The sequence below is a fragment of the Rhinatrema bivittatum genome, chromosome 1 (assembly GCF_901001135.1).
Source record: "Rhinatrema bivittatum chromosome 1, aRhiBiv1.1, whole genome shotgun sequence".
NCBI classification, from domain to species: domain Eukaryota; kingdom Metazoa; phylum Chordata; class Amphibia; order Gymnophiona; family Rhinatrematidae; genus Rhinatrema; species Rhinatrema bivittatum.
In genome coordinates, this window is record NC_042615.1 from 38,263,329 (window position 1) to 38,281,831 (window position 18,503).

The following is an 18,503-nucleotide window of genomic DNA, read 5'->3' on the forward strand; positions in this document are numbered from 1 at the left end:
AAATGGGTAAAAACCTACCGGAGTACCGCGGACAGAAAAAAGTTAATGAGGGACCCCTGTGGGGCAATTTAACTTTAAATAATTCCGTGAGGAAAATTCCTGTCAGGAATCCTTGCAGAGCTCCTTAACCGTGTGGCTACTGCTGCATGGAAAAAAAGAAGACTGAAGAGGGACCCTGCAGGCTGCAGGGTTGGTGCCATGCTGGGCATGCCCAGTAGGGGCCCAAAGTCCTAGAAACTTTGACAAAAGTGTTCCATGATTCCTGTGATGTCATCCATATGTGAGGACTACCATCCTGCTTCTCCTGTGAGAAATACACAACGTGAAAAATCCACATAAACAGGAAATAACTAGTAATAGCTACATAAATAAAACGGGCAGCTTTTTTGCGCCCTCTAAGTTCAGCCCACTGAGACCAATGATTAAAATTTGATTGAATGCTATTAAAAGCTTACATTAGCTTAGCCTGCTGGCATTTAAATATGAGGTCTCTTTGAGCTTATCCACTCATTATACTGCTTCAGGATCTTTATTTATGTAGTTGTCCTGTGTGAAAAGCATCCACAGTGGATATGAATTTGCTCTGAAGAATGCTCTGAAGAATGGAGCAAAAACTTTCCATATTCCTGTTGGCCTGATGTGTGACCTCACAGATCGAAAAACATCTTTGCCACTGTTTGACCTAGAGACCACTCAAGAGGATAAATCACTCTGCTGAGGCATTCCACCAATATATAGTTGATCCCAGAAAGGTAGGTTGCTTGAAGGAAGGCCTTGTTGCTGCCAGCCTAAGGAATTCTTGGCAAAAGGTCCACGACCCTGTGCCTCCTTGTTTGTTGATGTAGAATATTGCTACTTGATTGTTTGAATATGAATTCTCTTTTGCCAAAGAGATCTGAAAATAAGTCTTAAGGCATGTCCAATTGCTTGAAGCTCCAGAAAACTGATCTGAAACAGCCATTCTGTTGACGGCCAGGCTGCATGGCTTCGAAAAGGGCCCATGTTCCCATTCTTTCCTCTGGTGGATGCATCAGTTACTAATGTTACTTAAAGGGATAAAAGTCAAAGGAGAGCTACCCCATCTCTATGATGTTCAGTCTGACTATCACAGAAGTGTCCTCTTCATTTCTGCCATGACCCTCACCAGGGAAGGCAAGGGCTAAAACAATTGGTCCCACTGAAGAATCTGCAAGTAGAGGCAGGTTAATAAAACCATATGAACCACATGACTGAGGACAAGCAACATTTCCCTGGCTGGGACTTGATCCTTCTGTAGAAGTCCTTGGATCAAGGTTCAAAGGCATCAGAGAGTTAATGGCCCTATAAACCTTATCCTTTGGAACATGACTAGGTTTGATTTTTTTAAAGCTCACAATGAAGCCCAGAGACTGAAGAAGTTGGATCATCTTCTACAGAGAATATAATACCTCTGCTTGGGAAAATTCAGTCACTAGCCAGTTTTTCCGGGTAGAGGAAAACACAGATGCCTAGTTAAAGAGATGCTGCTACTACTGCCAGGCATTTGGTGAAGATTCTCTGGGCCGCTGACAGATTGAAAGGAAGTACTTTGTATTGTAGTGACAGGAATCCACAACAAAACAAAAGTATTGCTTACAGGAGTGATAGATGGGTATATGGGCATACCCATCTTTCAGATTCAGAGCATATATCCAATCTTCCATTTGAATGAAGGGCAGAATTGTGTGGAGTGAGTTAATTTTAAAAGGTCTTCCACAATAGGTGCTTGTGTAGACTTTGTAAATCCAGGATGGGCCTCAATCTCCCCGATTTCTTGGGGATACGGAAATACCGGGAGTAGAATGTCTTCTCACATTGGTCAAGTGGGACAAGTTCTATTGCCCACTTGAGCAGCAACTACACCTCAAGTCAGAGATAAGTCGAGTGAAAGGGATCCAGATTGAAGGCTGAACAATGGGGTAGCACCAGAAGGCAGGAGAACATAAGAACATAAGAAATTTCCATGCTGCGTCAGACCAAGGGTCCATCAAGCCCAGCATTCTGTTTCCAACAGGGGCCAAACCAGGCCACAAGAACCTGGCAATTACCCAAACACTAAGAAGAATCCATGCTACTGATGCAATTAATAGCAGTGGCTATTCCCTAAGTAAACTTGATTAATAGCCGTTAATGGACTTCTCTCCTCCAAGAACTTATCCAAACCTTTTTTGAACCGAGCTACACTAACAACATCCTCTGGCAACAAATTCCAGAGCTTTATTGTGCGTTGAGTAATAAAGAATTTTCTTCGATTAGTCTTAAATGTGCTACTTGCTAACTTCATGCAATGCCCCCTAGTCCTTCTATTATTAGAAAGTGTAAATAACAGAGTCACATCTACTCGTTCAAGATCTCTCATGATCTTAAAGACCTCTATCATATCCCCGCTCAGCCATCTCTTCTCCAAGCTGGACAGCCCTAACCTCTTCAGCCTTTCCTCATAGGGGAGCTGTTCCATCCCCTTTATCATTTTGGTTGCCCTTTTCTGTACTTTCTCCATCGCAACTATATCTTTTTTGAGATGCGGCAACCAGAATTGTACACAGTATTCAAGTTGCGGTCTCACCATGAAGCGATATAGAGGCATTATGACATTTTCTGTTTTATTAACCATTCCCTTCCTAATAATTCCTAACATTCTGTTTGCTTTTTTGACTGCTGCAGCACACTGAGCCGACGGCTTTAAAGTGTTATCCACTATGATGCCTAGATCTTTTTCCTGGGTAGTAGCTCCTAATATGGAACCTAACATCGTGAAACTACAGCAAGGGTTATTTTTTCCTATATGCAACACCTTGCACTTGTCCACATTAAATTTTATCTGCCATTTCGATGCCCAATCTTCCAGTCTTGCAAGGTCCTCCTGTAATGTATCACAGTCTGCTTATGATTTAGCTACTCTGAATAACTTAGTATCATCCGCAAATTTGATAACCTCACTTGTCGTATTCCTTACCAGATCATATATATATATATATATATATATATATATATATATATATATATATATATATATATATATATATATATATGCACCGGTCCAAGTACAGATCCCTGAGGGACTCCACTATTTACCCTTTTCCACTGAGAATATTGACCATTTAATCCTACTTTCTGTTTCCTGTCTTTTAACCAGTTTGTAATCCACAAAAGGACATCGCCTCTTATCCCATGACTTTTTAGTTTTCGTAGAAGCCTCTCATGAGGGACTTTGTCAAACGCCTTCTGAAAATCCAAATACACTACATCTACCGGTTCACCTTTATCCACATGTTTATTAACCCCTTCAAAAAAAAATGAAGCAGATTTGTTAGGCAAGACTTCCCTTGGGTAAATCCATGTTGAGTGTGTTCCATTAAACCATGTCTTTCTATATGCTCTACGATTTTGATCTTGAGAATAGTTTTCACTATTTTTCCCGGCACTGAAGTCAGGCTCACTGGTCTATAGTTAACCGGATCGCCCTTGGAGCTTTTTTAAATATTGGGGCTACATTGGCCACCCTCCAGTCTTCAGGTACAGTATGTTTTTTTAATGATACATTACAAATTTTAACTAATAGATCAGAAATTTCATTTTTTAGTTCCTTCAGTACCCTAGGATACATACCATCCAGTCTAGGTGATTTGCTACTTTTTAGTTTGTCAATTTGGCCTACTACATCTTCCAGGTTCACAATGATTTCGTTCAGTTCGTCTGACTCATCACCCCTGAAAATCATCTCCGGAACTGGTATCTCCCCAACATCCTCATTAGTAAACATAGAAGCAAAGAATTCATTTAGTCTTTCTGCAATGGCCTTATCTTCCCTAAGAGCCCCTTTAACACCTCTGTCATCTAATGGTCCAATAGACTCCCTCACAGGTTTCTTGCTTCAGATATATTTTAAAACGTTTTTATGAGTTTTTGCCTCTATGACCAACTTTATTTCAAATTCTCTCTTCACCTGTCTTTATCAATGTTTTACACTTAACTTGACAATGCTTATGTTTTATCCTATTGCAAACAGTAACCTAGTGCAAACTGTAACCAGATTCTCCAATCTTGAGGACTCAAGGGTCCTTGGTGATCTTCCACCACACCTCCAGATAAAGATGGATCCTCCCCCTACGAAGGAGGTCAAAGTTGGAGAAACAAGGCTGGTCAAAACTTTGGCCCAGGTTTTGGCTCAACTTGTTGCAGAGTCTTCAGCTGATGTCTGCGACTTGGAAGCTGTTGCTGTGGATGTATAGGTGGTGCATGATACCACTGAATTAGCAGAAAGAGGCTCTTGCGAAGTAGGAGCTCTTAAAAACGAAGTAAAAACATCTTGACAAGGACAGTTACTCAGAGCCTGTTTAGAGAGCCTGGACAGAAACATGCTGCTTCTTAATATAGGCAACCGTTTCTCTGAGCTTGAGTCAGATGTTTTTCCCAGAACAAGGTATACCTGCCAACTTACTGTGAATGTCTTCTCGCAGAATATTGGCTCTCATCCAGGCCATTTGGCATGCTTCAGTGGTTGCCTTTGAGAATCTGGCTGAGTTATCGAATGATTTTTTTATCAAGCAAATTAATTATGTTCGCACTCTTTGTCGTGAAGAGCATGAGGTTACCTCCACTGGCCTATTTCCCAGCTCTAACAGTGGCATTGGCTTCTCAATACAATTGTCTAAGTACTAAATCATCTAAAATTGGTGTGCCATGATGTGGGCATTGATCATCAAGCTCTGAAAAACCTTTTCCCCTAAGTTATCTAACACTATAGGACAGGAGTGACCAACTCCTGTTCTCAAGAATCACGAACAGGTTTGGTTTTCAGGATATCCACAATGAATATGCATGAAATAGATTTGCATACAATGGTGGCAGCACATGCAAAGGTAATACTCAAAGTTAAGTGAAACAAATCCCCTTTGAGGCCTCCTGCTGTCTTTGATTGCATCAATGGAACAGAGGAGTGCTGCACAGACATGCTACATTAGCTGAAATGAGGTCTGTTGCCTCCATTGCATAGAGAGCTCGTTTGCCAAGGTCCAGTGCATCAATGATGCAACTCTGATGCACTGATTCAATGCAGTGGAGCTTGACCTGTTTCAACGGTGCCAACAGCACTATTAGTTCTGACATATGGCGGTTCTTGTACACAGAGCTCCATGAGGTCTGTGAAGGCCTCAAGGAGTCTTGTGTCTGGCTCTTCCATGCTTTGCTCTACTCTGTTGAGGTTGCAGGCTCAGAGGCCTTAACTGCAGAAAGGGAGCCTTGATCAAGTAGATCTTGCTTAATAAGGCACAGGAAGAATTTGAGGAGGCTCCACTAAGAGATGGATCGGCTCCAGCTCTTTACCAAAATGTATAACTCCTCCATTTCTAGGCTCTAGACCTCAGAGTCCTAGGAGACATCTGGCCACAATAGTAACAGGTGCACTGTGATCTGGTCTCAGATATTAACAGTAAATTATTGTGGTCATCAGTGACAGACCTCTTTCTGCCACACATGCAGCTCTTGAAGCTGCCATATGCCTTCGAGTCAGACATGTAACATTCTTTTTTTTTTTTTTTTTTTGGTTGACAGCACTGAAAAGTGCTGTTGAGGGGCTGCCTTGGCAGTGAGGCAACTTCAACAATAAATCACTGAGAAGCAAAAAGAAACTAAAGAAAGTTAGAAAAAAATAAATTAAAAAGAAAGAGTATACATCCGTGCAGCAGCTCAGATGAAAAAAAAAACCACACAGATGCTCACAAGGTAGCGCCCATGTGGAAATTCCCATGCATGCTCAGTAGAGCAAAAGCTCTTATGAGCTGAGAGAGAGGAGTCCATTCAGCACTGGATGACATTACCTACATGGCCCTGGTTAATTCAACCCTGCTTATCAACAGATAAACATACTTATGTGTGTGTATTTTTGTAAAAGCATTTTCTATACAAGCTTTTAGTCTGAAGAATATATATGCATGTTTTCCTTTTGATTAGTTCATGAAGCTTAAAAAAAAATAAAGGTCTGAAATAACTTTTCAACTATTTGGAATACATTCCTAGTTTTCTAATGCTGCTAATCATAAGAACGTAGTTATTAGTTATTGAACTCTAATATGAATCATGTCAATCACAAAAGACACTTAAATTCTGATGGTACAGATAAAAAAATATATACTAATATACCAAGATACTTACTGAACAATCAAAGGTTTGTCAAAAAAAATAAAGGGTTTCTCTAACATTGCTGAAATTGCATGATGCTTTGCTACTGACTTCAACACTAGTCCTTTATCCCTGAGTATTTTGTTCTCCTTCAGCTCTTCTATTTCCCACCTTCCTAAAAACAAAGACATATGAATAAGACAAAAGATGTGAAACAAATGATAAAGCAAGGACATATTTAAAGAAAAATACTTGAGTTTTTGAAATCACATAGTCCTTACTGCAGATGGCATTATAAATGTAAATACATGTGAGAGACGTTCAAAAACATGTTTCTTGAAGGGACACTGCAGTAGTATAGTGGAGTTACTTAACAGATGTTCTCAGAGGACAGCAGGATACTTTTATCTTCACACATGGGTGATATCATACAGAACTTGGGCCAGAACTGAGAATCTGCAATTCAAAAAGCTCTCTTACATGCTTTACTGAGGATGTGTGGGACTTGCAACTCGTTACAGAGTCTTTGTGGGGCCCATCTCAGTTTGGTATTTAACTATTAAAAAGGATTCAACTCCTAGGGGACACAGCAGAGTTGCTTACCTGTAAGAGGTGTTTTAAGGATGGCAGGATAGCAGTCCTCACATATGGAGGGATAACATCCGTTGAAGTCGGCATCACGTGCCTCATTGTGGCATGCATTATACCACAAATCCATGAATGGTCTTGTCAGACATATTTTAGTAATGAAGAAGGTAGAGAAACCAACTCCACAGGGAAGAAGGCGGTCAACCTGCTGTCCTCGGAGAACACCTGTTACAGGGAAGCAACTCTTTTTCAGAGGATAAGCATTATAGCAGCCCTCACACATGGGAAATCCCTAACTATAGGCTACCTTTCAATGAAAAAAAAGAAAAAGGACAAATGATTACCAATGGCCACAACAATGTTTTTGTTGGCAACAAGCCTTGTTTTTGTATGTTATTCTTAAAATATAAGGAGCAGCCTGAAACAAAAACAATGGGCCTTGGAGCTATAGAACCTCTTTCCCTCCTAACAAGTTCCGAAGGACAGATTGGCCAAACCTATTGGGTGACATCATCAGGATGGAGCCCAATCACGGAAAATTTCTGTCAAAGTTTCCAGAACTTTGACTGGCCGCTACTGGGCATGCCCAGCATGGCACCAACCCTGCAGCCAGAAGGGGTCCCACTTCAGTCTTATTTTATAGCTACAGGCAGTGCCAAAAAAAACAAACAATAAACCATTATGAACCCAACACCGCGGGGTGGCGAGCGAGTTTCATGAGGACTAACATCCTGCTGTCCTGTGAGAACACCTCTTACAGGTAAGCAACACTTGCTTTCTCACAGGACAAGCAGGATGGTAGTCCTCACATATGGGTGAGTACCGAACTGAGGATGTCCAAACATTCACCAAATGTACCCAACGGCGTGCAACAGGCACAACAACTGGGGTGGAATTTGGTAGAGGCCATCCGCACCCCACCGGGCAGGCGGAAGGGTGTTGGTACGTCACATTGAAAACAGGTTACGCAGGACAGATTGGCCGAAGATGGAATCCTGTCTTCCGGCTTTGTCCAAGCAATAGTGGGCTGCGAAAGTGTGGAGTGAGCTCCAGGTGGCAGCCCTGCAAATGTCAGGAAGTGGCACCGACCGTAGGTGTGCTACGGAAGTCGCCATGGCCCTCACCGAGTGTGCTTTAACATGGTCTTGGAAAGGAATGCCTGCTTGCTGATAGCAAAAAGATATGCAATCCTCCAACCAGGAGGAAAGAGTCTGTTTACCCACAGGCTGCCCTAATTTTTTTTTTTTTTTTGCCGCACCGACAATGGGGGGGGCACCTTAGCGGGCGTGGGATCCTTTGATAACCCCCCCCCCCGGCAGCTGCAGGCTCTGGAGATACGCCTGGTGCATAAGGACCACGAAGTCGGCCGAAAACCCGGGTGGCGGCGGAGGGGCCCAGGGTGGCTGGGGGAGGACCAGGGTCACGAATCGGTGTCGAGAGCGGTGAAAAATCCTGCTGAGTCTCCTCAGCATCTGAATCTATGCAGCTCTCTAGTTCCAAAATGGCCACCGCTCCCACCAAAGGAGGGGGCGGGGCTATCCCCCGAGAGCCGCGGCACTCCGAGCACGGCGGCGAGGAAGCCGGGGGAGCGAGGCTGGTCTCCCCCCCAGGGAGACATCTGCCGCAGGAACCATCCCTCGATCCGCCCTGCCCCGGGCCGCCACAGGAAGGGTACCGAACGCGCTGCATCGCGCAAGCCGGGGGGGGGATCACCGGCGCAGAGGCCCGGAAGCTGGGGAAACACGCTGCGGGAGGAGCGGGCTCGACCCGCCCAAGCTCGACTCAACCAACCCTCCCCTCAGGAGCGGCAGGGGAATGGCACGTCGCAGGGCCGAGGGGGGAGGGGTCCGACCACGGCGCGGAGTAGGGGAGAGGCTGGCTCCACCAGCATCCACCACCTCAGTCCAAAATCCAACTGAGCTGCAAGGTAAAATGACAGCACAAACTTACCCCCGAAGACAGAACAGGGAGAAGGACTTTGAGAGAAAACCAGTCCTGATAGCAAGCCAAACAAGGGCTGCAAGGGCTAGGCAGGGAGCCCAGAGAGACCCCCAAAAGTTTTAACTTTTTTTTTTTTTGAAAACCCAGGCCTGCTTGATCCAATCCTTGAAGGAAGAAAAGAAAAGAATACCAAATGTGGAACAGAAGCCACTAACTAGGGGAAGCAATGGTTCCCCTCCTCACATCTGCTGGAGTCAGAGAGATACTGAGGACCTAGGGAGGGTGCACCAGCTTATATGCCAGCACACTTCGAGGTTTGCTCTGACTCCATCTGCTGGACGGGAGACATAACCCACCGTCTGGACTGATCCTATCGTCTGGACTGATCCTGGTACGTACAGGGAATAGTATTATTTCATTTTAATGAATACAAAGCACTTGCTTAAAAAAAATTTTTTTCAGCACGGCATTTAGATTAGTAATGTTTATTTTCCCAAAGGAACTTTTTATTGTTTTAGATTTCAATGACAACGCCGATAACACACTGACTCACTCACCGATATGGAAATAAGATAGATATCGCTGTCTACTTATTGGTTTAAAATGCACATTTTTTGCAGTAACATAACTTTCAGACACCGGAGGTCACATTTATTATCATTTAAACACTATTTTAGTTTTATTTATTTATTTATTTATTTAAAGGCTTTTATATACCGGAGTTCATGCACTTGTGCATACCACTTCGGTTTACACAGAACAAGGAACAGAAAATTACATGGGTAATCTGTTTGATGTAATTTTCAGATTACCCATGTAATACATGGGTAATACAGAAATCCCATGTATACAGATAGTTTTCTAGCACATGTTGAGAGAGAATATCGTGCCTCCGACTTCGCGGCTCGTATTTAGTATTTTATTCTATATTACAAGTTTTTTCTGTACTGCATGTTTCAAAAGGATATCTACTTTGGTGCACAAATGACCATAATAATAATATATTATTTGTATACCTAGAAACACTCTTGGGCAATTTTAGATTTGTGTTCTATTTTATACCTATGTTATGTTAATTATTGTGAACATTTAAATTTATAGATAGTATTCACACATATCACTGCACATTAATTTAAGATATTTTGGTTTGTTTTTTTAATATTATTGCCAGTAGCGGTTCGCTTATTCATATTGGCTTTTCAATAAGTCCGGGATATGGACAGTGCGTTTTACCGACCTCCTCTGTAACGTTTCTTTTTTAGCATTAAGTGTTTATTATACAATTTTAAATATTATTTGTATAATCAAAGTCCGTTTAAATGAAAAAATAGAGGACGTTTAAGAATTATGTTATGGTCTACGGCAAGTGTTCATCAATTCCGTATAGAATTTGATTTTTTTATGGGGTCATTCAGTAAATTAACTGTATTTTGTATGTACATTTTTTCTCTTTGTTTTCCGTAGCTTTTTATTTTAAAGTGAGAAATTCCAATGGTGGACAAATATAGACCAATTGCATAGTCATTTGGATATTGTGAATATGAAGGCTTATTCATCTGTAAGGTAATTACTTTTTATTACTTCCCATTATATTTGATTTTTCTATTAATAGTATTAGGTTTTATATTAATATCATTTATCTTTTATTGAAGTCCGCCCATGAACCTCCATGGATAGAGCACATTTATGACTATGCCATTTTAGTTTAAAATAAGGTATGACCATTTGGCATTTATATTATGTTATCTTTTAAATTCTAATTAATGTTTTCAATTTAAGAAGAGTTTGTAAGACACAATTTGTTTTTCCATATGACATGTTCAATTCTATTTGGGGTTTTACTTTGCTGTAATGTTGAGATTACTTGCCTGATAATCTCCTTTTCCTTAGTGTATGCAGATGGACTCAAAATAAGTGGGTATAGGGTGCTCGTGCTAGCAGTTGGAGACGGATCTGACGTCAGCACGGGTACATATACCCCCACAGGAAGTGAAGCAATTCAGTAATCTTCCTTGCAAAGCTGTTATAGCTATATGAGTACTGACCGATCGATTAAACAAACAGGATTACCCTGACCGGTTGATGGTAGCTGGAGACCGCCAGGATTCTCAACCGGAAGGCGTAGACACCCGGCAGGGTGGATGCCCTATGTAGGAAAACATGGCTTACCTTGAGCCTGTGAAATCCCATGTATACCGGCAGCCGGGCGGGATGCTGAGTCCATTTGCATACACTAAGGAAAAGGAGATTATCAGGCAAGTAATCTCAACATTTCCTAGCGTGTAGCAGATGGACTCAAAACAAGTGGGATGTACAAAAGCTACTCCCGGACTGGGCGGGAGGCTGCCCGAGGTCCGTGCAGGATTGCCCTTGCGAATGCGGTGTCCTCCCTGGCCTGGACATCCAGACGGTAGAATCTGGAGAAGGTATGGAGGGAGGACCACGTCGCCGCCTTACAGATCTCAGCAGGCGACAGCATCCGAATTTCTGCCCAAGAGGCCACTTGCGCTCTGGTAGAGTGAGCCTTGACCTGTAGAGGCAGTGATTTTCCCGCGTCTACGTAGGCTGACTCGATAACTTCTTTGACCCAGCGGGCGATAGTTGCCCGTGAGGCCGCTTCCCCTTGCTTCTTCCCGCTGTGTAGAACGAACAGATGGTCTGTCTTTCGTATTGCTTCGGACACTTCCAGGTATCTGGATAGTAGCCTGCCGATGTCGAGATGGCGTAGAATTCGACCTTCTTCTGACTTCTTCAAACCTTCTGTGGTAGGTAAAGAGATGGTTTGGTTGAGGTGGAAGTGCGAGACTACTTTGGGTAAGGAAGGAAGGAACTGTGCGAAGATGGATGGCTTCTGGCGTGATTCGGAGAATGACGCCAGAAGCCGGATGACGGCAAGATAGTGCTTGTAGCTCTGAGACGCGGCATGCGGAGCAAACAGCCAGCAGGAACACCATCTTCAAGGTTAACAAACGGAGGGACAGGCCTCGAAGTGGACGGAAGGCGTGTCCCACTAGAAAGTCCAAAACTAGGTTGAGGTTCCACAGAGGTATGGGCCACTTCAGTGGCGGACGAATGTGTTTGACTCCTTTCAGGAAACGTGAAACGTCTGGGTCTGTGGCGATGCTATTGCCGTCACTCCGTGGACCGTAGCAGGAAAGTGCTGCCACTTGGACCTTGATGGAATTGAGGGACAGACCCTTCTGAAGACCATCTTGCAGGAAGTCCAAAATGATAGTAATCTGAGCGGCATGTGGACTGGTGCTATGAGCTTCGCACCAAGCTTCAAATACTCTCCAGATCCGTATATAAGTTAGCGATGTGGAGAACTTGCATGCTCTGAGGAGTGTATCTATTACCGGTCCTGAATATCCTCGCATCTTCAGTCTAGCCCTCTCAATGGCCAGACTGTAAGAGAGAACTGAGCTGGATCCTCGTGGAGTATGGGACCTTGTCGCAGCAGGTCCCTGTGCGGCGGCAGGGGTAGTGGAGTCCCTGCCTGCAGACCCTGCCAGAAGACCCTGGTACGCAGACCCTGGTCTGCGTACCAGGGTCTTCTTGGCCAGTCTGGGGCCACTAGAAGAACTAGGCCTCTGTGCCGCTGAATCCTGTGTATAATGGCGCCCAGCAGGGGCCATGGCGGAAAAGCGTACAGCAGGATCCCCTGGGGCCATGGTTGTACCAGTGCATCGATCCCCTGAGACAAAGGATCCCGCCTGCAGTTGAAATATTGGGATACTTGAGCGTTGGACCTGTCCGCTAGTAGGTCCATGCCTGGGGTCCTCTACAGATTCACAATCATCTGGAACGCTGTGGGTGACAGTTGCCAATCCCCGGGATGTAGACTTTCTCTGCTGAGGAAGTCCGCCGCGGTGTTGTCCTTCCCAGCGATGTGGACGGCGGAGATGTCCTGGAGATTTGCTTCTGCCCAAGTCATCAGGGGAGCTATTTCTAGTGATACCTGTTGGCTTCTGGTTCCGCCCTGTCGGTTGATGTATGCCACCGTGGTGGCGTTGTCTGACATCACTCTGACTGCTCTGTGTCGCAGTCTGTGGGCAAATCACAGGCACGCTAGCCTGACTGCCCGTGCCTCTAGTCGGTTGATGTTCCATCCCGACTCTTCTCTGCTCCACCGCCCTTGGGCGGTGAGTCCTTCGCAATGTGCGCCCCAGCCACTCAGGCTGGTGTCTGTTGTGAGCAGGGTCCAGGTCGGAGAGGACATCCTGGACCCCCGGCTCATGTGGCTTTGCTGCAGCCACCATCGCAGCTGATTCCGTACCCTGGCTGGTAGAGGTAGGTGTACGGTGTAAGTTTGTGATCGTGGGCTCCACCGGGATAAGAGGGCGCGTTGTAATGGCCTCATATGCGCCCGTGCCCATGGTATCACCTCCAGAGTGGATGCCATCAGGCCGAGGACTTGTAGGTAATCTCACGCTGTGGGCCGGACGGCGTGCAGCAGGGCCTGCAGCCGATTCTTGAGCTTTTCTCTTCTTTTGGGAGTCAGGCTGACTGTCTGCCTGAGTGTCGAATAGGACTCCTAAGTATTCCCTCGACTGAGAAGGCTGTAGGAAACTCTTGCTTAAGTTTACTACCCATCCTAGGCTCTCTAGGAGAGCAATCACTTGGCTGGTTGCCCGACGGCTCTCTTCTGGCGATTTTGCCCTGATCAACCAATCGTCCAGGTAGGGATGGACGAGAATTCCCTCCTTCCTGAGGGCCGCCGCCACTACTACTATGACCTTGGTAAAGATCCGTGGCGCTGTGGCTAACCCGAAGGGTAACGCCCGAAACTGAAAGTGTTGGTCCAAGACTTTGAAACGTAGGTAGCGCTGATGATCCCGATGGATTGGGATATGCAGGTAGGCTTCTGACAGGTCTAGGGATGTGAGAAATTCCCCTGGCTGTACTGAATTTTTGACAGATCACAGAGTTTCCATGCGAAAGCTGGGGACCCGTAGGTAGCGGTTGACTGACTTGATGTCCAGGACTGGCCAGAAAGTGCCCTCCCCTTCTTGGGCACTATGAAATAAATGGAATAATGCCCAGAATTTATCTCCCCTGCAGGCACTGGAATTATGGCCTTGAGGGAGAGAAGCCTCTGTAAGGTAACATCTAGCGCCGTCCTCTTGAGGGGTGAACAAGGAGATTCCACAAACTTGTCTGGCGGGAGCCGAAGAAAGTCCAGGTAGTACCCCTCTCGGATGATGGTGAGGATCCACTGGTCCGAGGTAATCTCGGCCCACCTGCGGTAAAAGAGGGTCAGCCTGCCCCCTATGGCTGCTACCCCCGGATGGGCCGGCTGATTGTCATTGTGGGGTACGGCCGGGGCCGGAGCCCGAGCCGGCTCCCCTCTTATTGTGCTTAGGCCGAAAGGACTGGTTCCTGGCCTGCGACCGATGTGCCTGGTAGCGAGTCCCGTAAGGGTTGAAGCGCTGAGAGGTTCTACCTCTGGATGGTCTAGAAGATGGGCGCTGCCTCCTGCGTGGCCTGTCTTCTGGTAGACGAGGTAAAGGAGAGGCGCCCCATTTATTGGCCAGCTTCTCCAGGTTGCTGCCGAACAGGAGAGATCCCTCGAAGGGCATTCTCGTGAGACGTGTCTTGGAAGAGGAGTCGGCCGACCAGTTACGTAGCCAGAGCTGCCTCCTGCCTGCCACTGAGGATGACACTCCCTTGGCTGCCGTACGGACTAGATCGGAGGCTGCGTCAGTGAGGAATGAGAGAGCTGATTCCATCCCTTCTCCCGGGGCGTTGTTCCGAGCCTGAGATAAGCAGGAAAGCGTCACCACCGTGCAGCAAGTCGCAATTCGTAGGGACATGGCTGCCACCTCAAAGGCCTGCTTCAGGATGGCGTCCATACGCCGGTCATGTGTATCCTTGAGGGCCGTCCCTCCTTCCACCGGGATGGTGGTGCACTTCACAATTGCGCTGACTATGGCGTCTACCTGAGGGCACGCCAACATGTCCTTAGTTGCCGGGGCTAAGGGGTACATGCCAGCCAAGGCCCGACCCCCCTTGAATGGAGCCTCCGGTGCAGCCCATTCCAGATCAATTAGCTGCTGTGCTACTTGTAGGAGGGGAAAGTGGTGAGAAGTTTGGCGCAGGCCCTCTAACAGGGGGTTCACTCTAGGTTCCCCTGGGGTGTCATGGCCCGGAAGGGCCAGTTCCGACAGGCATTGCGAGATCAGGTCTGGAAGATCCGCTCTGGAAAAGAAGCGCCGCGTGGTCCGATAAGGTTCTACCCCCTGAGGGAAGCTCTCCCTCCTCGGGGGGCTCATCTTCTTCTGCCGGGTAGTCTGAATCCCCATAATTGGGGCTATCAGGTGGCGAGTGGCCGCGCCTAGGCCACAAGGGTCCAGGGGCCGGGTCATTCTGGACGTACAGACCCGGTCGGGGAGCTGACTGCATCGTGACAAAGGTATGAATCACTTTGAATAATTCCACCCAGGAGATCGAAGCCATATCTGGCCGCATGGGAACCAGGGCCCCCTGGTTCACTGGCTGCTCCCCGCTGCTTGCTGGCTCTGGAGTGTTCCCTGAGGAACCGGCAAGAACGCTGGGCTGTGACTGGACCTGGCCCGGGACTCCCAAGGCCTCTTCACATTGGGCACATAGGGAGTCTGCATCCTCATTCCTTGTGGCCCTGAGGTTGCATGCAGAGCAGTGATTGATGCCTGATTCTGGAGGTGCTGGCACTGCCGAAGCCTGGTCACTCTTATGCTCCATTCCACCGGTGAACCCAATAAGAGTCTGCACTGTGCGCGAAAAGCATGCGCCTGAAACCAGCATTCAGCAACGTGCGCCTAACAATGTGCGCCTATAGCAGTGCGCCTATAATGGGCGCCTAAAAACTTGCGCCTAGCAATGTGCGCCTATGAACGGGCACCTATCTATGAACGTGCGCCTAGCAACGGACGCCTATCGCCGTGCGCGTAGCAATAGGCGGGACGCTTCAGGTAGAAGATGATGGCGAGCAGGCAGACGAAATGGCGGCCTACTTAACTGGCCGCCCCAGGGGCACACTCTGCTTCTCCTCGGAGACCAACAAGTAAATATATACACCTTACCTTGTTTTCGGCGCTTCCCGGCTGCAACCCGGGCGGTCTCCGGCTGCGGGGGGAGAGGGCAAGTACCTTCACCGCCGCGCTAGAGGAGGTGCACCCGCTGCCTCTAGGCCGCACCCGAACACGTCTCGCTCGGGGGCCAAGTCCACTCCGGGACAGAGGCTGCCTCTAGGCCGCGCCCGAGCCCTTCTCGCTCGGGGGCTGGGTCCCTGCCGCGAGTCGGCCACCGGACCGAGGCACTTACCTCCGAGGGACCACGGAAATCACCTCGGGAAACTCAACTGGGGGAGGGACCGACTGGTATCACCGCAGGAGTGCAGGGCTCGTCGTTAGTAGTTATCGTCTAGAAATTTAGTCGTTAGAATTTGGAAGAATGCTCAGCGAGCGTGAAGGAGCTCCAAACTGCTTTGGAGGCGGAAATTACTGAATTGCTTCACTTCCTGTGGGGGTATATGTACCCGTGCTGACGTCAGATCCGTCTCCAACTGCTAGCACGAGCACACTATACCCACTTGTTTTGAGTCCATCTGCTACACGCTAGGAAATGTGTTTTGGTTTTCTTCTGTTCTCTCCCTTTGTTTTTTAATATTTATTTAGTGATTTTTTTTTATATACCGTGGCACGTTAATAACATCACCTCGGTTTACAATAAACAATAACATTAGCAACATGCTTTACAGACAATATGAAATAGTGCGAACGTATTATATATCAATTAAGAACAATCATAGTAACAGAGAACGATAAAACTAATGATAATAATATTCCAATGTTCAAGGTCATTTTAGTAGTAGATGGGAGGTAAGAAGTCGTAAAGTAAAGTTTAGCAGCGGGATAAAAATAAATAGTCGAGTGATAATGGATCAGATAATAAGTAATTGGCGTTTCAGAAACAAATGCTTATTGGGTAAACGCTTGTTCAAACAGCCAGGTTTTGAGGTTCTGCTTGAATTTCTTATGGCAGGGTTCTAGACGCAGGTCTGTGGGCATTTTGTTCCAGATGTTAGTTCCGGCAATCGTGAATGAGCGGTCTCTAGTGGCAACATGTTTGATGTATTTAAGTGAAGTTGAGGCGAGTTTGGCTTGGTGCATTTTCCTTATTGGTCTCTTTGATGTGCGGAAGATAAAATGATCAGAGAACCATTGCATATCTTGGTTGTAGATCGATTTATGAATGAGTGTGAGAATTTTGAATAAAATTCTAGATGCTACTGGAAGCCAATGAAGGAACATGAGAGCCGGAGTGATGTGTTCTTGGCGGTGCATATTAGTGAGTAAGCGTGCTGCAGCATTTTGTAGCATCTGTAGTGGTTGTATGGTGTTTTTGGGGAGACCAAGTAGTATGGCATTGCAGTAATCTAGTTTTGACAGTATTGTAGCTTGTAAAACTGTCCGGAAGTCATGTGGATGTAGAAGCGGTTTAATTCTTTTTAGAGTATGTAGCTTGAAAAATCCGTTTTTGATTGTAGCCGTAATGAATTTCTTTAATGAGAACTGATTGTCGATGATAACGCCAAGGCTGCGGACTTGCTGTAACTTGAGAGAATCCGGTGGTGGATGTTGAATAGGGTTAGAGGAGATGTTATTGTGGGATGAGATGATGATGAGCTCTGTCTTGGTAGTGTTTATTGCCAGGAAGTTTTCAGTAAGTAGTTTTTCTTATTTCCACCAGAGCGGTATCCCAGATTTTTAGAGCATTAGGAAGGGAATCATTGATGGGGATGAGGATTTGTACATCATCTGCATATATAAAATGTGGGAGATCCAGTTTCACCAGGAGCTGACAGAGGAGATAGGTATATGTTAAAAAGTGTAGATGAAAGAGCAGATCCTTGCGGAACACTTTGTGCTAGTTTTCTGGGTTTTGATACATGGTCGTCTATTTTAACACTGTATGTTCTGTCCTTCAGGAAAGATTGGAGCCAGGATAGAGCCGTGCCTACAATGCCAATCTGTGAGAGGCGGGAAAGGAGGGTGTTGTGGTTTACAGTGTCAAATGCGGAAGAGATATCGAGAAGAGCCAGTAAGTAGGAATGACCAGTGTCAAGGGTTTTTAGAATAGAATCAGAGAGGGACACTAGCAGAGTTTCTGTACTATGGTTCTTACGGAAGCCATATTGTGATGGGAAAAGTAATAAATTTTTGTCTAGAAAGTCTGTGAGTTGTTTGTTGATGACTTTCTCCATAATTTTAGACAAGAAAGGGAGGTTTGAGACTGGACGATAGTTGGCAGGTTCTGAAGGATCCAAGTCAGCTTTTTTGAGCGTAGGTTTTATAATTGCATGCTTGAGCTGTGTTGGAAAAATACCAGACGATATAGATTTGTTTATAATATTAGTAATGGGAGATGCAATTCTTGTAGGAATGGCGAGTAGTGTTTTTGTTGGCATTATATCAATAGGATGTAAGGCTGGTTTGATTTTTTTGAGGATCGTTTCAATTTCTGATGCTGTCGTTGCTTCGAATTTTGTGAGTGTGACTGAGGTGCTTATGGAGTTAGTTGTCATTAGGGATACTGTTGGAGAGGGCATAGTGAAGCGAGTCATGATATTAGCAACCTTGTTGTGGAAGTAGGTGGCTAGCTTCTCACATGTTTTTATCTTCATTGTCTGGGTTGGTGTTTATAGGTGGGGTGATTATACTAGAGACATATTGGAAGAAGGCCCGCGGGTTGAACTGGTATTGATGGATTCTTGCTGTATAGTAGTTTTTCTTGGCTTCATCTGTGGTTTTACGATACTGGTGTAGTAGAGATTTGTATTTTTGTAGTTGTGCAGT

The 18,503-nt window shown here is 45.9% G+C and overlaps 1 protein-coding gene across 1 annotated transcript in view; it reads right to left on the reverse strand.

Moving 5' to 3' along the window:
• CLGN (calmegin) overlaps window positions 1-18,503 on the reverse strand; it is a 629,426-nt gene that overhangs the window by 443,282 nt on the left and 167,641 nt on the right. The window contains 1 exon segment of the mRNA XM_029603388.1: window positions 6,172-6,313. Coding sequence (XP_029459248.1) covers window positions 6,172-6,313 — 142 coding nt within the window.